This window comes from Salvelinus alpinus, chromosome 25, assembly GCF_045679555.1.
Source record: "Salvelinus alpinus chromosome 25, SLU_Salpinus.1, whole genome shotgun sequence".
Classification (NCBI taxonomy): domain Eukaryota; kingdom Metazoa; phylum Chordata; class Actinopteri; order Salmoniformes; family Salmonidae; genus Salvelinus; species Salvelinus alpinus.
The window spans coordinates 37,769,716-37,790,710 of record NC_092110.1 but is presented as its reverse complement, the minus strand read 5'-3'; the positions used below and the strand labels follow the sequence as shown (position 1 = coordinate 37,790,710).

Here is a 20,995-nt window from a genome sequence, read left to right as displayed (position 1 = left end):
TTTGTTCTTGGTGCAGACTGACTGCAATTGAGGCCATGAAAACAAAAAGGTAAGTGCTATAAAGTGTTATGCCCTGCCAACATTTGGCCCTTAGGGTTGGGCGATGTCTGGAATGATACCGTCCCATCCAAACGTGGAGGTGGGGTGGGGGGGGTCAATTTATATTGCGCACAGAGGGGTCAATTGGTGGAAAGAAAGCAATATAAAAGCATAAAGGACACATTGGTTATACTAGAACTGTGATTTGGTGCAAAATGTATTTAAAATTGTTCCTAAAGCCACAAAAGAAATCTCAATAAATAACTGTTCAAAACAGTGTTGGGCCTAGTTATGTTTATCTAATCAAGGTTGCAGAAAGAAAAAAAGTATATATATATATATATATATTGTTTTTAAAATGGTAGGACCATGTTTCTCTTGTCCATAAAAATACTCAGATATCGGTTATATTAGCCTACAATTTAAAAATGAATATTGTAGCCGTTTCACGTGAAGGCTATTGTTACTTCATCTTGATTATCTAGGTAAGAGCCCCTGCAAGGTTCTTACATGCGGCTCCTTTGACATTTTGAGTATTAAAAAAAAGGAGAGCAAGTGACAGGATTTCACTTTGCAACTATAGTAAAGCCTCCCTCATGCAAAAATAAAAACTGAATTAACACGGCTGACTTAGTAGGAAAGAATTGTCGCCCGTTTGGCAGTTCAGTTTCAGGTCGAATGATGGTGAGCCAGCAGACATGACCGAAGTCACTTGCAGAAAGAGTCAGGGCAAAGGATGGACCGACTACAAACCTCCGTCAACAGTTACAAGTCCATCATCCTGTTGAGTTCGCAACTCTGGGGCAGAAAAGGTGAACATGCTGGTGTCCCTTGTCAGAAAGCTTTAGGTAGGCCTAAGACATGGTAAAAAAAAACTTGACCTATATGGTTCCTTATTGCGTTTTATAAAATGTAGTCTATATTAAAATCCAGATGCATCTTATTCGATAGGCAGTTGCGCCGGTCGGCGCGTCTATAGTGGGGATTTATTGAAGCTCAATGTTAAAATAAACATTTCCCCATCATCATATATATGACACCAAAGTCAATGAACATGTACAAATCAACGTGGGGAGGTACACACACTCCCAGCCTATAGTCATGATCCAGCCGTTACCGAGAACCACCATACCGGATTTTTTTACAGCGAACCACAACTTTGAAGAATCTCAAATATATTTTGATTTGTTTAACACTTTTTTTGGTTACTTTTTGATGATTCTATGTGTTATTTCATAGTTGTGATGTCTTCACTATTGTTCTAAAACTTTTGACTGTTAGTGTACACACACACACACAAACACACACGCAGCAGTCTAAGGCACCTGCATCTCAGTGCAAGAGGCGTCACTACAGCCCCTGGTTCGAATGCAGGCTGTATCACATCCGGCCGTGATTCGGAGTCCCATAGGGTGGCGCACAATTGGACCAGCGTCGTCCGGGTTTAGCCGGGATAGGCCGTCATTGTAAATAATAATTTGTTCTTAAGTGACTTGCCTTGTTAAATAAAAAGGTTACACACACACACACCAAAAAAAAGTTATTTTGATGGCATTTACACATGTCCCCATTACCAGTAAAACATCAAAACCTATTTCTTTCACTTATTTGCTGTGCTTTTTCATTTGTTCAGTCGTTTCATTCTCAACCAGGATTTCTATAGAATGCCGTTTGTGTCTTTGCGTGTCAAATAAGCTTTTTGACCAATTAGGACCTGGATGACTACACGTCACATAATTGAACGCATTAATTAATTTCTTACGTAGTTATTACACATTGATTACACTATCCCTCGTATTTCATATTTCACAACGATTCATCGATACATATGCTATGATGCTGGTAAAGTTGTCTCGCGCGCCTACAGTGCTGATCATTAAAGAAAAGCTAGCTAGCTGATGAAAGCAAACAATGTTCTTCCCCAAAAACATACCAAAACTAAATAATCTGTTTCAGTAGCTATAGCTAGCTAACTATATAGCTAGGTGTCATCTAAAATAACCCTAATTTATAAAAGACAGTTATTTGATTAATGGTGGTCAGACCCATCTGTGAAGCTAGCCACAATAAGGATTAGCCACAATAGTGGACTTTGTGGTTATCCTTCAAAATAAAAGTGTCATCAAATGCATACAAATAGTAGAATTATGCCATAATTGAATAGATCATGCTAAACGAGATTGGAATGTTATATAAAAACAAAAGACAATATTTTGTTAATTTGACAAATATGTTAAAATCCCACTGGATGTATTAGACTTTAGAATTGCATTGGGGGCCTACTTATTTCACTGTTCAGCCTTACCTATGGATTATGGATCAATGACATGGAGTATCAGTCTACTCAGTGACACCCACAGAACATTAGCATCGTAGTTCTTACTGCGGGACTCTGAAACAACTGAATTGAGCCACATTGTCAACCTATGTGTATTGAATACTATTCCTGAGGAAAAACAATACTGTGTGGATGTTTTGTAGTCTGATAACTCTGAGGAGGATGTTGGGAAAAAATATCTTGGGTATTGAGTAGACTGTTACCCCATTCCATTGATTCATATTGAACTGCACAGTTTTACAGTGCAATATGAATGTCAATACATACAATAGGCTGACTGGGGAGGTGAGTTCACAGCCACAGTCCCGCGATAAGCGCTACAACGCTAATATTTGAGTAAACTCTTTAAAGTTGTGTTCTGTGGGTGTCACCGAGTAGACTGTCGGCCTACCCCAGACGACGCGGGGCCAAATTGTGCGCCACCCAATCATGGCCGGTTGTGATACAGCCTAACACGGAACCAAACCGGCTGCGCGCGTGCGCCATTGTGCATACATTTATTTTGTCCCCCCACATCAAACGCGATCACGACACACAGGTTAAAATATCAAAACAAACTCTGAACCAATTATATTAATTTGGGGACAGGTTGAAAAGCATTAAACATTTATGGCAATTTAGCTAGTTAGCTTGCACTTGCTAGCTAATTTGTCCTATTTAGCTAGCTTGCTGTTGCTAGCTAATTTGTCCTGGGATATAAACATTGAGTTGTTATTTTACCTGAAATGCACAAGGTCCTCTACTCCTCCAATTAATCCACACATAAAAACGGTCAACCGAATTGTTTCTAGTCATCTCTTCCTTCCAGGCCTTTCCTTCTCTTGACTTTATATTGGGATTGGCAACTTTCATAAATTAGGTGCATTATCGCCACTGACCTCGTTCGTCTTTCAGTCACCCACGTGAGTATAACCAATGAGGAGATGGTACGTGGGTACCTGCTTCTATAAACCAATGAGGAGATGGGAGAGGCAGGACTTGCAGCGCGATCTGCGTCAGAAATATAACTGATATTTTTAGCCCTTGGCAACGCAGAAGCTCGTTGGCGAGAGCGAGCAGTATGGGTGCAATAATTGAATAACATAGATTTCTGAATTTATTGCGCAACGCTCGCGCACGCGACACGACCGGTGTAGTCAGCCTGTTACCTGTGGTGAAATGTTTTCCACACACATAGCTACGTGGAGCCTACTTGGACACCGGGTCCCCACATTTCCCCTACTCTCCCACACCTAATAGCCTGAAGCCACAGCACAGGGTACTTCTCGCAAGGTCTGTTTCCTTACGTGGGAGAATTGTGAACCGTAGGTTGATGTTTATTTTTTTTTACCTGGTTACATGTACATTGAACACAGCAGCTTTTCGGCATGCTTTGTAATTTCTGTATAACAAAAAAAACATTACAAAACAAAAATGTTGACAATTGGGGTCAATGGGAAAGAATGTCCCCCCAATTTGTTGGCGTGGTCGAGGCGAATTCCTTCTGATGAGGTCTATATGGACTAAGAGTATGCGTAGGCCTATAGCCTATTATTTGCAGTTTGGTTTGCAATGAGGAATTTTCTGACGGCACAATTTATTTTGCATACACTCTGGTCAAGTAAATCAGAAACGTATAAGGTTTGTTTCAACTTCCAATTTGATTAGTCCATCTTGCAATTGTTTGTTCCCCCTCATTACTACTATTGTTACTTATTTAGGCGGCTATTCGCAAACAAATGAAATGGCACTCCGTTATGCCAATATATGAATTTGATGGTTGATCATGAAAGAGTTGGCTATGCCTAGGCCAACAAGTCACATTCAAATCGAATGTCGATTAAGGAGAAATTAAGATTTTAAAACAATAACCTAGACAACGAAGTTGAAAAGGCCCATGATCATCCGATATTGGAGAGGGGGGGGGGGGGACATGTCAGGCTCTGACATTTTGCGCTATCCGCTCTTTTTACAATCTTTTTTATTTTATTGAACTAGGCATGTCACTGTTCTACACTGTTCACTTGCATTATGCAAATAGTCTAACTACGACATACATGTTGTGCTGTGCCAGACTTCGGAGGTGCAGTCAAGTTCAAATATCGTTTATGACATCGCGATGTTTTCACGATCGACGATGGCTGTCAAACATCGATAGATGATGCATATGTAAAATCGCCCATCGACGATGGCTGTCAAACGTAGTCGATAGATGATGCAATCGTAAAATCGCCAAACCCTACTAAGCGCATGACACTGCTTTCAGAGATGACTCAAATCTTTTGTGCTCTCCTCCCTGCAAGATGAGGTCACTCACTGCTGCTAGAGATAAAAATCTGCATTGCAGCATTCGTATAAATATGCACTTTCTGTTTGTGCATCCCAACCAAGCCTACAGAAAACAATCAAAGTCCACCACTCGAATGGAGACATTTCAACTCCTCATCACTGTAGCCAGATAACTACCTAATTTCCTTAGTTAAGTGTGCCACGCCTAGATGATAAAAGGAATATAGACGTGCGTGTGTGACTGAAATGGCATTTCTATTTGGCACAGTGGTCTAGGACTAACAGGAGCCTGATATTCACATGATCCTATAGCTGAGGGCAAACCTCTAGAACAATGGAGCCGTTCATTGAACCGCATCCACTGTAAACGTTATCTGCCTTGTATTTTCTATAAGATTGTACCTCTGACATTTTAACTTATCTACGTAAACCGCCAGTAAATGTTTGGGTGAGAGGAATCCTCTGACGGATACTGCAGCAGCATGAGCACATTTAATTTGACTAGCTAGCTAACGTTAAGATGTAGCCTACGAAGGTGCAGTCTATTAGCTAGCAAATTATTTGTATTTTTTTTACAATTAGCTAGCAATTTCTTAAACTAACTAGCTAGTTAGTAAACTAACTACCGTATTTGAATCAGACTGACCTTTGAGAGTGCTTCTCTCAACCAGAATGGTGTGAATTTGGGGGTCCGAAAGAAACTTCCTCATTTGCTCTATGGAGCTCTTCTCTTCTAGGGCGGTTTCCAAGGAGGCCGGAGCATCGCCGCCATCTTCCAGGAGCAGAGGGACAAGTTTACGAATATGCTTCTGCAGCACCGCGGCATCAGCAACCGTTTGAACGGTGGTAGACACCTCCATGGTGCCGGAGCTATCGTCGCCCCCGCCGCCGTCCGACATTTTCTGAAATAACGACCAACAATCGGTCGTAGACTCAACACTGAACAAAGAAACGTCTGGTCAAACCACATCAACTGGTAACGTGTCAATGCGGCAGTACATTCGCTACCCTTCAGATGTATTCATGCAGTGCATGCTGGTATTTGTAGTACCAGAGGACGAATTTGAAGCTTTATGTCGAAAGCAATGTCCCATAAAACTACTACGCTACCCACAATGCAATTCAGACCGGTCTCAACTTTTGTCTGAAAGGGGGAAATGGGAGTTGGCTGATAAACGCATATTGTTTTACTGCCTGAAAACTAATAGTAACCTAAACTACAGTATTGCCTAAACTCTGTGGTATATTTGGAACAAGAAATAATCAGATTTCGCGAAAATGTATATGTCTCTGTGATAAAACAACCTTTTAACAAATGCGGGTTCAGAAAGAGCATTTACAAGCTAATTGTACCACCAAGGGGCGGTATTGCTATTCAAGAAAGTGTCTGGCACGGAAAACATTTCAATTAAACTATTTTTTTAGACAGGTTTATATTTATCTAGGCACCTACCTTCTATAAATATATTTTGATGTGAATAAACTGAAATCCCTGTCGTTGTATTACAAATTTAGTACGGATTAGTTTAATATTATAGCCTATCACAGTCTGTCTGACACCCCTATTGAGTTGGCACAAGGTCGTTAAGGATTATGACAGTGCAGTAACCATAGGCAGTGACGGTAAATGAAGTGGAGAGCTGTGTGGATGGATTTTAAAGTCACATGACCGAAGTCAACGACTCAAACCTCTATGGACGAAAACAGAGGTGTGGGCTACTTTTGTGACACGGAGGGATCAGAGGCATTGAGGGAGCGAACGGAGTTTTCAGAAGGACGGGGGGCTCCGACTCCTCGCCTAAAAATGCCGAATAAAGGGAAAAAAGATAAGGTGAGTAGGCTAGATGTACAGATATTATTGAATAACAAAACTGTTAGGATTCATAGGTGAAATAGCCTAATTACTTATTGAATGAGTCTCTCTCTCTCTCAATTAAATTCAAAGGGCTTTATTAGCATGGGAAACATATGTTTTCATTGCCAAAGCAAGTGAAATAGATAACAAACAAAAGTTAAATAAACAATCACAAATGAACAGTATAGACATTTAAATGTCATATTATGGCTATATGCAGTGTTGTAACGATGGGGAAATAGTTAAAGTACAAAAGGGAAAATAAATACATATAAATATGGGTTGTATTTACAATGGTGTTTTCTTCACTGGTTGCCAGTGGTGGAAAAAGTACCTAATAAACTCAGAAAAATGGTTGCCAGTGGTGGAAAAAGGAGCTAATAAACTCAGAAAAAAAGAAACTCTCTTTTTCAGGACCCTGTCTTTCAAATATAATTCGTAAAATCCAAATAACTTCACAGATCTTCATTGTAAAAGGTTTAAACACTGTTTCCCATGCTTGTTCAATGAACCATAAACTATTAATGAACATGCACCTGTGTATTGGTTGTTACGATAATAACACCTTACAGACGTTAGGCAATTAAGGTCACAGTTATGAAAACTTCTACTGACTCTTAAAAACACCAAAAGAAAGATGCCCAGGGTCCCTGCTCATCTGCGTGAACGTGCCTTAGGCATGCTGAAAGGAGGCATGAGGACTGCAGATGTGGCCAGGGCAATAAATTGCAATGTCCGTACTGTGAGACGCCTAAGACAGTGCTACAGGGAGACAGGACGGACAGCTGATCGTCCTCACAATGGCAGACCATGTATAACACCTGCACAGGATCGGTACATACGAACATCACACCTGCGGGACAGGTACAGGATAGCAACAACAACTGCCCGAGTTACACCAGGAACCCACAATCCCTCCATCAGTGCTCAGACTGTCCGCAATAGGCTGAGAGGCTGGACTGAGGGCTTGTAAGGCAGGTTCTCACCAGACATAACTGGCAACAACATCGTCTATGGGCACAAACCCACCGTCACTGGACCAGACAGGACTGGCAAAAAGTGCTCTTCACTGGCGAGTCGCGGTTTTGGTCTGGGGCGGTGTGTCACAGCATCATCCGACTTAACTTGTTGTCATTGCAGGCAATCTCAATGCTGTGCGTAACAGGGAAGACATCCTCCCTCATGTGGTACCCTTCCTGTAGGCTCATCCTGACATGACCCTCCAGCATGACAATGCCACCAGCCATACTGCTCGTTCTGTGTGTGATTTCCTGCAAGACAGGAATGTCAGTGTTCTGCCATGGCCAGCGAAGAGCCCGGATCTCAATCCCATTGAGCACGTCTGGGACCTGTTGGATCGGAGCGTGAGGGCTAGGGCCATTCCCCCCCAGAAATGTCCGGGAACTTGCAGGTGCCTTGGTTGAAAAGTGGGGTAACATCTCACAGGAAGAACTGGCAAATCTGGTGCAGTCCATGAGGAGGAGATGCACTGCGGTACTTAGTGCAGCTGGTGGCCACACCAGATACTGACTGTTACTTTTGATTTTGACCCCCTCTTTGTTCAGGGACACATGTCTGTGGATTATGTTCAGTTTATGTCTCAGTTGTTGAATCTTATGTTCATACAAATATTTACACATGTTAAGTTTGCTGAGAATAAATGCAGTTGACAGTGCTGAGTTTAGTATTACTTGAGTAAAAGTAAAGATACCTTAATAGAAAATTACTCAAGTAAAAGTGAAAGTCACCCAGTGACATACTACTTGAGTAAAAGTATGAAAGTATTTTGATCAGATGCAGTAGGGATGACCAGAGATGCTCTCTTGATAAGTGTGTGAATTGGACCATTTTCATGTCCTGCTAAGCATTGAAATGTAACGAGTACTTTTGGATTTCAGGGAAAATATATGGAGTAAAACATACATTATTTTCTTTAGGAATGCACAGGTACTCCCCAAAAAACAACTTAAGAAGTACTTGAAAGTATTTTTACTTAAGTACTTTACACCACTGCTGGTTGCCCATATCTTGTGGCAACAGGTCACAAATGTTGCTACTGTGATGGCACACTGTAGTATTTCACCCAATAGATAGGGGAGTTTATCAAAATTGGATTTGTTTTCAAATTCTTTGTGGGACTGTGTAATCTGAAGGAAATATGTGTCTCCAATATGGTCATACATTGGTCAGGAAGTCAGGGAGTGCAGCTCAGTTTCCACCTCGTTTTTTTGGACAGTGTTCACATAGCCTGTCTTCTCTTGAGAGCCAGGTCTGCCTACAGCGGCCTCTCTCAATAGCAAGGCTATTTTCTGGATTTTGATAATTAGTGGGTATTGACCTAATTCTGCTCTGCATGCATTACTTGGTGTTTTACATTGTACACTGGGGATGTTTTTGCAGAATTCTGCATGCAGAGTCTCAATTTGGTGTTTGTCCCATTTTGTGAATTCTTGGTTGGTGAGTGGACCCCAGACCTCACAGCCATAAAGGGCAATGTGTTATATAACTGATTCAAGTATTTTTTGCCAGATCTATCTATCTGTCTATCTAACCTGGGCCTACTGTCACTCACACAGTTTGTCTGTCTTATGTAGGAATCTTCCAAGTCTGTGAAGTCAAGCAAACCTGGATGCAAAAATGGACATTCCAACTCTGACCATGAGGTAGGAAGCAGTCCAAGCTGTATTCTCTTAGTTTTACAACCATACTTCAAAGAAATCTAAAAAAAGTTGGAAAGTACTGATGAATACTGATGAACAATGATACTGATGAACCTTTTGAATTGAAAACAGAGTTGGACCCATCTTTGTTTTGTTCTGTTCTGTTCTGTTATATTCTATCCACACCCGTCAAGTACTTATCAAGCAAGGTGAAAATCAATTGACTTTTACACTCGTGTGAAACAAACTGCATGGATTCTTCTAGTGTTTCCAAAATGGTACCCTATTGCCTATCTAGTGCACGGGGGCATATAAGGCTCTGACCAAAAGTAGTGCACTAAATAGGGAAAAGGTGCCATTTGGAACAAAGCCTCAGGGTTCCTCTGGCATGCAGAGTTCTTAGAAAACCTACTAATCAATATTAGCGTTATGCATTGTAAGTGTTTTTTAATACACTGTCAGTTGATCGACCTGTTAGGTACTGACTAGAATTAGACAGTCATGTCTGGCTGTCTACAGTCTATCCGTATGGTCCTACAGTACGGTACTGTAGTATTTATTTAGACTTAAAACGTATGTATATCTGCTGAAACAGCATGAGGAAGCAGAGCTAAGTCCCTTTACCAAGAGGCTCCTGTGCTGTATAATTACCACACCAGTGTGAACATGAATACTGATTTAGAAGAGAATCGTAGCAGCAAGCCTATTGACTGTTATTACTTTTTATCTGTAGTCACAATGAAGTGATACGATATGGATAACACACAGTTGTCACTGTTACACAAATATTATTGTGCATCATATAGCATTTATTTTATCTGGGGTGTGTTTTGTGGTTATCACTACCTGCAAAATACACCCGGGATATTGCAGAGGGTGAGATGAGAACAACTCTGTCCACATTCATAATTTACACTTCCAGACATAACTGTTGAACCTTGAGATAATCAATCAAATTCAAGTTCACGTTTTTTGGATTATGATAAGGTAAGAAGCAGTACTAAGCCATTTTAGGTGTTTCTGAGTTCTGACGGAGGCCTTGAGGCCGAAACGTAAAGCGTAATAAAGAACGGCGATACTAGCAAGAGCAGTGTGCAGGTTTCTTCTTTTTTCTCATCTTATTCAATTGTTACCGTGCACCTGCAACAAAGATTGCTCAGATGTGAGAGTGCCTTTTGAATTTTTAAGCAGTATCCGTCGAAAAACCCTGAAGAAACCCAACTAGTGTTATATGTTGTTATATCTCTTCAGTCATGATGGCTGATGTGCTATACTTCATGAGAATGTCCATCGCCACCCCACAAGGCTTTACAGCTGCATTCAACATTCACCTAATCAAAGTTTTAATGGAGATTATTGGGAAACATACGCTCTCATTTAACAAAGGAACAATATGAGGTAGGTTTTCCAGATTACCTTGTCAATGTTAACAAGACAGAAGACAGACGACAGACCGGCAGAAGACAGACCGGCAGAAGACAGACCGGCAGAAGACAGACCGGCAGAAGACAGACCGGCAGACCGGCAGACCGACAGACCGGCAGACAGACCGACAGACCGACAGACAGACAGACAGCATGATGCCACTATCACTGCCTGTACAGCTCTATCAGTTATCTGTCTCTGTGGGACTCCATTACACACCCTGTGTCAACAGAGACAGTATATACACACACACACACACACACACACACACACACACACACACACACACACACACACACACACACACACACACACACACACACACACACACACACACACACACACACACACAGCGCCTCTGATCAGGTTCCCTCCCAGGGAAACATCTGATTTGGAAGAGGAACATGACCCTTAACCACAACTCCACATCATCACTGACTCCTCCCTGTGGAAACAATTTGGGTAATTGTGATCCCTGGCTTCCTTGGGCAGGAAACTGCTGGCCAGTAACGGGAACCCTCGCTTTGCGACTCTTGTTTCCACAGGGTTCCAATAAGAAGAGCGCGCAGCCGCCCAACACCCAGCTGCTGAGGGTGAAACCTGGCTCAAACTCAGCAGTCAAGAGGGAGCGGAGGCTGAGTGCGTCTGTCTTCCCCATCAGCACCAATAGGAAGCTGCAGACGCTGCCTGCTATTAAAGGTACACTTGAGATGCACATATACAGTACACGTGACAGACTCGGGTGGTTCAAACTCAAGTCTCCGAGTTAACAAGACTGTGTTAGCCTACTGAGCTAAAGCCTAGGTATTAGCTTAGGGAGCCAATGTAAGTCTTCAGGTCTCAGGCAAGGTTACTTATCACAAGAGTGTGGTTCCAAACAAACACTGTCTCTCACTTCCAATATGGCCTCAAAGATGAAATTTTAGAGTCGGAGTAGGACAAGAAGTTAAAGTGACTTCTCTTAAATATTCACTGTTCTCAGTTTATCATTGTACAGTTCAGTTCAATATGTCTCAAGGGCTCACACATTCTGTGTTTACCGGTAATCACATGCATGACATTAGCGTAACACCGTTAGTTCTGACCTATTAGGTGCAGGGGAGGTTATATTAACAATTCATAGGCTCCTAGGATTCTCATAACCAGCTTTTTAACCTTCAGGACTTAGCGTGCTACATTATTTAGACCATAGCGGATGGCAGTTCATGTCTATCTCCAATGCTAATCATCTGCACTCAACTGTATCTCAAGTCTTATCTTGAAGAAACAGATAGTCCCTAGAGAGGGACTGCACATCATGTCTAGGGTAACAGTGATTCAAATGGAGTCTTGAGACAAAGATCGGTCATTAGTGGGATTGGTGCCACTATGGAATCGGCACAGTTAAGGTAAGAGTGTTGACCCTGGTTGCTTCTGTGGATCATTCTAGATGGGTCTGTTAGATGACTGAATGTAATATAATCTTGAGCGGCTTCACTGCAGGTAGATTGTATATTTTAATATTCAATAAAATGAAACAAATGACAAAATAGAGTGCTGATCTAGGATCAGCTGCCTCCTTGTTTATTCGTTAATATCAGTTTTGCCATTCAGATCATATCTCAGCACGCATATGGGCCCTGGGCCTATATCCACAAAGTGTCTCAGAGTAGGAGTGCTGATCTAGGACCAGTTTAGCTTTTTTAGATAAAAATGAATAGATCCGCAATCCTACTCTGAGATGCTTTCGGTATAGGGTCCTGTACTGCTTCTTGGAAATAATTATCCTGAGAAATAGACTCTCTGCAAATCTAGATAAAAATCCTTTATTTCCACTGTTTTGTTTCCCTTTATTGGTTTTTAAAATGTTAAATAATTTATGTATAGGTTTTTAGGTGGGAATAGCTGTGTAATTTTCACACCATAGTAATATTCGAGGGAGCAGAGTGACATGATGCACCATTCGGCATGCTGCCCACCAACAGTGATTGAAAGCACTGACTGATTGATTCTATACAGATACTTGGCAGTTGTTGTTTGGACATACCTGTGTGATGAGATATAGGGGGTTGAGGTTTACACCTTTACAGTAATCATTCATGACTCGTTTGTTTACACAGAGCATTACAGACAAGATCTGTTGCTTTCAGAAAAGTATCATTGGGGCCAAAAAAATTGTTAAATCAACATTGTTTCCAAGTCATTTCAGACCAAAAAGTATATGTGATGACATTGAATGGTAAACTGATTGGATTTGCAAGAAGTCATCAACGTAAGGGAATCTTTTTTTACATCTGAGCCCTGTGGGTCTTTCTTCTTACCCGCAGAAGAAAGACATTGATTGGTTGAAAGACTGATTGATTGACAACGAAGAACCACTACTTTTCTATAGAGGAATTATGTTGATCGTACACGATCAACCAGGCACGTTCAAAGCTTAAACAGTGCTTAAACCATGTTTAAACGGTGCTTGGTTCTGTGCCAATATCCACACAATAGCATACTACATAGAATGCAGTGTATTGGCATTGCATTCCAAGTTGTAGCCAATGCTAGTATGGATATCAGAGCACCACATGTTTTGTCCCCCCAGACCACAAACACAACTCTCCTTCCTACTGATCCAACATTACTAGCATATCTTACTACTTACAGAGAAGCAGTGTATTGGCCGTGCATTCTACACTTAGATGCCAGTATGGATATTGGTTTTCTCTACCAGACAACACAAAGGCATTTGGTGTTGTCCTTGGTTTGTTTTGCAGTAACCACTAAGCGAAGGTGGGAGCAACCGGAGCATGTCTGAGCAAGCCAAACCTTTTAATGTCATCACACAAATCACACCTGACATGTTTAAGGACTGCACTGTGGCTGTACAGGACTATTAACCCCCCCCCCCCCATCACTATGTATTGTTGACAGGCCACTATTCCCTGGCAAATAACTCCTCACTTATATGTATGTCATTAGCTATCTGCTAACTAACCGCATCTGATAGGCGAGCAGGAAGCTTCTCTCAAAACATTTGAATACCTACATACCTGCAAATGTAAAGATAAAGTATGTCAGACTACAATGGTTTATGTGTTCTTACTTGTTACAGTACATTCACCCACTTGGCAGGCACCAATAACCCCACTAAATGGATAGGCATCATAAATCTCTAAATGTTATTCACCTGTGTCGCACGACTTAGAAGTCATGTAAACATTTGGAAGCTGCAATCGGGAGACTTGGATGAATGGTAAATGGATTTGGGCATTTGTGGTGGCAGAGTTAGTCAGGTGCCTATTTTTAAAGGCTTGTCCTAAAATTAATCTTTAATGCTCCAGGCCTTTGGTGTAGATTGAAATGTACATACGCATTAGGAAAGACACCTTGAGAAATATGGAACAAGATGGTATTCTGTTGGTCTATACCGTCTCATGAGTTTCCCTATTGGAGAAGCTTCTCTTATGGTGGTAGAATATCAGCCAATCAGGGCTGGGGTCAATTCCATTTGGATTTATTTTAATTCAATTCTCCTTAGTTAAATTTCTGAAATGTCAGTTTACTTCCTGAATTGACTGAACATCAATGGAATTGACCCCAACCCAGTTTCCAATAGAGCTTACACCCTGTACTGTGTTTCCTCTATTGTAGCAGGTAGACTGCCCTCTTCTATTGTAGCAGGTAGGCTGCCCTCTTCTATTGTAGCAGGTAGGCTGCCCTCCTCTATTGTAGCAGGTAGGCTGCCCTCTTCTATTGTAGCAGGTAGGCTGCCCTCTTCTATTGTAGCAGGTAGGCTGCCCTCTTCTATTGTAGCAGGTAGGCTGCCCTCTTCTATTGTAGCAGGTAGGCTGCCCTCTTCTATTGTAGCAGGTAGGCTGCCCTCTTCTATTGTAGCATGTAGGCTGCCCTCTTCTATTGTAGCAGGTAGGCTGCCCTCCTCTATTGTGGCAGGTAGGCTGCCCTCTTCTATTGTGGCAGGTAGGCTGACCTCCTCTATTGTGGCAGGTAGGCTGCCCTCCTCTATTGTAGCAGGTAGGCTGCCCTCCTCTATTGTGGCAGGTAGGCTGCCCTCCTCTATTGTAGCAGGTAGGCTGCCCTCCTCTATTGTGGCAGGTAGGCTGCCCTCCTCTATTGTGGCAGGTAGGCTGCCCTCCTCTATTGTGGCAGGTAGGCTGCCCTCCTCTATTGCGGCAGGTAGGCTGCCCTCCTCTATTGCGGCAGGTAGGCTGCCCTCCTCTATTGCGGCAGGTAGGCTGCCCTCTTCTATTGTAGCAGGTAGGCTGCCCTCTTCTATTGTAGCAGGTAGGCTGACCTCCTCTATTGTAGCAGGTAGGCTGACCTCCTCTATTGAAGCAGGTAGGCTGCCCTCCTCTATTGTGGCAGGTAGGCTGCCCTCCTCTATTGTAGCAGGTAGGCTGCCCTCCTCTATTGTAGCAGGTAGGCTGCCCTCTTCTATTGTAGCAGCTAGGCTGACCTCCTCTATTGTAGCAGGTAGGCTGCCCTCCTCTATTGTAGCAGGTAGGCTGCCCTCCTCTATTGTGGCAGGTAGGCTGCCCTCTTCTATTGTGGCAGGTAGGCTGCCCTCTTCTATTGTAGCAGGTAGGCTGACCTCTTCTATTGTAGCAAGTAGGCTGCCCTCTTCTATTGCAGCAGGTAGGCTGCCCTCTTCTATTGCAGCAGGTAGGCTGCCCTCCTCTATTGTAGCAGGTAGGCTGACCTCCTCTATTGCAGCAGGTAGGCTGACCTCCTCTATTGCGGCAGGTAGGCTGCCCTCCTCTATTGTGGCAGGTAGGCTGCCCTCTTCTATTCTGGCAGGAGGCTGAAGAAATTCGGCTTGTCACCAAAAGCACTCACAAACTTCTACAGATACACAATCGAGAGCATCCTGTTGGGCTGTATCACCGCCTGGTACGGCAACTGCTCCGCCCACAACCGTAAGGCTCTCCAGAGGGTAGTGAGGTCTGCACAACGCATCACCGGGGGCAAACTACCTGCCCTCCAGGACACCTACACCGCCCGATGTCACAGGAAGGCCATAAAGATCATCAAGGACAACAACCACCCGAGCCACTGCCTGTTCACCCCGCTATCATCCAGAAGGCGAGGTCAGTACAGGTGCATCAAAGCAGGGACCGAGAGACTGAAAAACAGCTTCTATCTCAAGGCCATCAGACTGTTAAACAGCCATCACTAACACAGAGGCTGCTGCCAACATACTGACTCAACTCCAGCTCACTTTAATAATGGAATTGATGGAAATTTATCAAAAATGTATCACTAGCCACTTTAAACAATGCCACTTAATATAATGTATATGTATATACTGTACTCTATATCATCTACTGCATCTTGCCATCTTTATGTAATACATGTATCACTAGCCACTTTAAACTATGCACTTTTATGTTTACATACCCTACATTACTCATCTCATATGTATATACTGTACTCGATACCATCTACTGCATCTTGCCTATGCCGTTCTGTACCATGACTCATTCATATATCTTTATGTACATATTCTTTATCCCTTTACACTTGTGTGTATAAGGTAGTAGTTGTGGAATTGTTAGGTTAGATTACTCGTTGGTTATTACTGCATTGTCGGAACTAGAAGCACAAGCATTTCGCTACACTCGCATTAACATCTGCTAACCATGTGTATGTGACAAATACAATTTGATTTGATTTGAGGTAGGCTGACCTCTTCTATTGCAGCAGGTAGGCTGCCCTCCTCTATTGTAGCAGGTAGGCTGCCCTCCTCTATTGCGGTAGGTAGGCTGCCCTCTTCTATTGCAGCAGGTAGGCTGCCCTCCTCTATTGCGGCAGGTAGGCTGCCCTCTTCTATTGCAGCAGGTAGGCTGCCCTCCTCTATTGTAGCAGGTAGGCTGCCCTCCTCTATTGCGGTAGGTAGGCTGCCCTCTTCTATTGCAGCAGGTAGGCTGCCCTCCTCTATTGCGGCAGGTAGGCTGCCCTCTTCTATTGCGGCAGGTAGGCTGCCCTCCTCTATTGCGGCAGGTAGGCTGCCCTCATCTATTGCGGCAGGTAGGCTGCCCTCATCTATTGCGGCAGGTAGGCTGCCCTCATCTATTGCGGCAGGTAGGCTGCCCTCCTCTATTGCGGCAGGTAGGCTGCCCTCCTCTATTGCGGCAGGTAGGCTGCCCTCATCTATTGCGGCAGGTAGGCTGCCCTCCTCTATTGCGGCAGGTAGGCTGCCCTCCTCTATTGCGGCAGGTAGGCTGCCCTCCTCTATTGCGGCAGGTAGGCTGCCCTCCTCTATTGCGGCAGGTAGGCTGCCCTCCTCTATTGCGGCAGGTAGGCTGCCCTCCTCTATTGCGGCAGGTAGGCTGCCCTCCTCTATTGCGGCAGGTAGGCTGCCCTCCTTTAATAACCTTAAGCCTGGCTCGTAGAGTATAATTAGAAAGAGGTGCAGACCGTTAAGTTCTCTGTCTTCAGAGATCCATGTGATCCGCAATTATGCTAATTGTCGTTACTCAGCCCTATTCTTGCCATCGCAGCGCTGCAATCTATGGGTTTTGACTGACAGGTGTATTATTGCTTGGCCGCTCATGAAAGGTCAGCACTTTAACCTTTTTGGCAAGAGAAAACACAGTCCATAAAAACACATCGGACTGTCTTTTCCAGATCAGAAGCAAACAAGACAACACACTGAAAGCAGGTTGAGGAGGAAAAGTGTTGATATACTGAAACGAGGACGTGATAGAGACTGAAACAAGGAGGTGATGGAGGCTGAAACAAGGATGTGATGGAGGCTGAAACAAGGACGTGATGGAGACTGAAACAAGGACGTGATGGAGGCTGAAACAAGGACGTGATGGAGGCTGAAACAAGGCCGTGATGGCGGCTGAAACAAGGCCGTGATGGAGGCTGAAACAAGGACGTGATGGAGGCTGAAACAAGGACGTGATGGAGACTGAAACAAGGACGTGATGGAGACTGAAACAAGGACGTGATGGAGACTGAAACAAGGACGTGATGGAGACTGAAACAAGGACATGATGGAGGCTGAAACAAGGACGTGATGGAGGCTGAAACAAGGACGTGATGGAGACTGAAACAAGGACGTGATGGAGGCTGAAACAAGGACGTGATGGAGGCTGAAACAAGGACGTGATGGAGGCTGAAACAAGGACGTGATGGAGACTGAAACAAGGACGTGATGGAGACTGAAACAAGGACGTGATGGAGACTGAAACAAGGACGTGATGGAGTCTGAAACAAGGACGTGATGGAGACTGAAACAAGGACGTGATGGAGACTGAAACAAGGACGTGATGGAGACTGAAACAAGGACGTGATGGAGACTGAAACAAGGACGTGATGGAGGCTGAAACAAGGACGTGATGGAGGCTGAAACAAGGACGTGATGGACACTGAAACAAGGACAACAACAATTTACTCTTGTCTAGTTACCCTCTCCATCTTCAATTGTCCGTTGGCATTTAATGCCCTGCATGTGACTTTTCTGCTACTTGGCTTAAAACTGAAGTTTACCCACTCCTCTTTTCACTTGTGTAGAGAAGACAATATTTTTTGTGCAGACTTAATAGGGTTTTCTAAACCATATCACGTACCTACAAATAGTTTCCATATTTCATAAGTTATTATTCACTGTCAAACTGTCCTGATGATAACACTTCTGACAGCAGAGCTACATAAAATTGTCAAAGACTCTAGCCACCCATGTCATAGACTGTTAAGACTGCTAAATAGTTAACAAATAGCTACCAGGAATATCTGCAAATACACTTTTTGCACGAATCTCTTTTGACTCATCAGATACGCTGTTACTGTTTATTATCTATCCCGTTGCCAAAGCAGCAGCTACTCTTCCTGGGGTCCAGCAAAATTAAGGCAGTTTATACAATTGTGTGCCCTCAGGTCCCTACTCCACCACTACCACATATCTACAGTAGTGTGTGCGTGTGCGCACGTCTGTGCCAATGTTTATGTTGCTTCACAGTCCCCGCTGTTCCATAAGGTGTTTTTTTAATCTGTTTTTTAAATCTAATTTTACTGCTTGCGTCAGTTACCCGATGTGGAATAGAGTTCCATGTAGTCATGGCTCTATGTAGTACTGTTTGCCTTCCATAGTCTGTTCTGGACTTGGGGATTGTGAAGAGACCTCTTGTGGCATGTCTTGTGGGGTATGCATGGGTGTCCGAGCTGTGTGCCAGTAGTTTAGACTGACAGCTCGGTGCATTCAACATGTCAATACCTCTCATAAATATAAGCAGTGATGAAGTCAATCGCTCCTCCACGTTCAGCCAGGAGAGATTGACATGCATATTATTAATATTAGCTCTCTGTGTACATCCAAGGGCCAGACATGCTGCCCTGTTCTGAGCCAAATGCAATTTTCCTAAGTCCTTTTTTGTGGCACCTGACCACACGACTGAACAGTAGTCAAGGTGCGACAATACTAGGGCCTGTAGGACCTGCCTTGTTGATAGTGTTGTTAAGAAGGCAGAGCATCGCTTTATTATAGACAGACTTCTCCCCATCTTAGCTACTACTGCATCAATATGTTTTGACCATGACAGTGTACAATCTAGTGTTGCTCCAAGCCGTTTAGTCATCTGACCTTGCTCAATTTCCACATTATTCATTTCAAGATTTAGTTGAGGTTTAGGGTTTAGTGAGTGTTTTGTTCCAAATACAATGCTTTTAGTTTTATAATTATTTAGGGCTAACTTATTCCTTGCCACCCACTCTGAAACGAACTGCAGCTCTTTGTTGAGTGTTGCAGTCATTTCAGTCGCTGTAGTATCTGACGTGTATAGTGTTGAGTCATTCGCATACATAGAAACTCTGGCTTTACTCAAAGTCAGTGGTATGTCGTTAGTAAAAATTCCTGATTCTTGATTCTAACTGGATTATATTTGATAGACTTCCATTAAAGAACACCCTCTGTGTTCTGTTAGACAAGTAATTCTTTATCCACATTATAGCAGGGGGTGTAAAGCCATAACACATACATTTTTCCAGCAGCAGACTATGATCAATAATGTCAAAAGCTGCACTGAAGTCTAACAAGACAGCCCCCACAATCATTTTATCATCAATTTATCTCAGCCAATCATCAGTAATTTGTGTAAGTGCTGTGCTTGTTGAGTGTTCTTCCCTATAAGCGTGCTAAAATTCTGTTGTCAATTTGTTTACTGTAAAATAGCATTGTATCTGGTCAAACACTATTTTTCCCAGAAGTTTACTAAGGGTTGGTAATAGGCTGATTGGTTGGCTATTTGAGCCAGTGAAGGGGGCTTTACTATTCTTGGGTAGCGGAATAACTTTAGCTTCCCTCCAGGCCTGAGGGCACATGCTCTCTAGTAGGCTTAAATTGAAGATGTGGCAAATAGGAGTGGCAATATTGTCTGCTATTATCCTCAGTAATTTTCCATCTAGATTGTCAGACCCCGGTGGCTTGTCATTGTTGATAGACAACAATCATTTTTCACCTCTTCCACACTGACTTTACGGAATTCAAAAGTACAATTCTTGTCTTTCATAATTTGGTCTGATATACTTGGATGTGTAGTGTCAGCATTTGTTGCTGGCATGTAATCCACAAGTTTGCGTATCTTGCCAATGAAGAAGTCATTAAAGTAGTTTGCAATATCAGTGGGCTTTGTGATGAATGAGCCATCTGATTCAATGAATGAAGGACCCGAGTTGGATTTTTTCTACAAAATTTCATTTAAGGTGCCCCAAAGCTGTTTATTATCATTCTTTATATAATTTATCTTTGTTTCATAGTGTAGTTTCATTTTCTTTAGTTTAGTCACATGATTTCTTAATTTGCAGTACGTTTACCAATCAGTTGGGCTGCCAGACTTAATTGCCATACCTTTTGCCACATCCCTCTCAAACCATACAATTTTTAAATTCCTCATCAATCCAAGAGGATTTAAGTTTTTACAGTCATTTTCTTAATGTCTGCATGCTTATTAATAACTGGAATAAGTAATTTCATAAATGCGTCAAGTGCAGTGTCTGGTTGCTCCTCATTACACACCACAGACCAGCAAATATTCTTTACATAATCAACATATGAATCACTACAAAACTTATTGTATGACCTCTTATACACTATATTAGGCCCAGCCTCTGGAACTTTGGTTTTCCTAGATATGGCTATTATATTGTGATCACTACATCCTATGGATTTGGATATGGCTTTAAAGCAAATATCTGCAGCGTCAGTAAAAAATGTGATCAATACATGTTGATGATTTAATTCTAGTGCTGTTTGTAACTACCCTGGTAGGTTGACTGACAACCTGATCCAGGTTGTAGGCACTGGTTCAGGTTTGAAGTTTTTTCCTGAGAGGGCAGCTTGATGATAGCCAGTCAATATTTAAATCACCCAGAAAATATATTTCTCTGTTGATATCACATACATTATCAAGCATTTCACAC

General features: G+C 42.7%; 2 protein-coding genes across 3 annotated transcripts in view; one reads left to right on the top strand and one right to left on the bottom strand.

Annotated features, from left to right (window-relative positions):
- The window catches only part of dync1h1 (dynein, cytoplasmic 1, heavy chain 1), a 48,085-nt gene extending 42,447 nt beyond the window's left edge, over positions 1-5,638 (bottom strand). The window contains exon 1 of the mRNA XM_071366664.1: positions 5,292-5,638. Coding sequence (XP_071222765.1) covers positions 5,292-5,544 — 253 coding nt within the window. The 5' untranslated portion in view covers positions 5,545-5,638. The remainder of the gene's footprint in view (positions 1-5,291) is intronic.
- Positions 5,639-6,265: 627 nt separating this feature from the next.
- Positions 6,266-20,995, top strand: part of ppp2r5ca (protein phosphatase 2, regulatory subunit B', gamma a) — a 52,827-nt gene continuing 38,097 nt past the window's right edge. Inside the window, exons 1-3 of one of the 2 annotated variants that reach the window (XM_071366669.1) lie at positions 6,266-6,476; positions 9,095-9,163; positions 11,131-11,284. In XM_071366669.1, coding sequence (XP_071222770.1) covers positions 6,339-6,476; positions 9,095-9,163; positions 11,131-11,284 — 361 coding nt within the window. In that variant the 5' untranslated portion in view covers positions 6,266-6,338. The remainder of the gene's footprint in view (positions 6,477-9,094; positions 9,164-11,130; positions 11,285-20,995) is intronic. The other variant, XM_071366670.1, reaches the window with a different exon arrangement.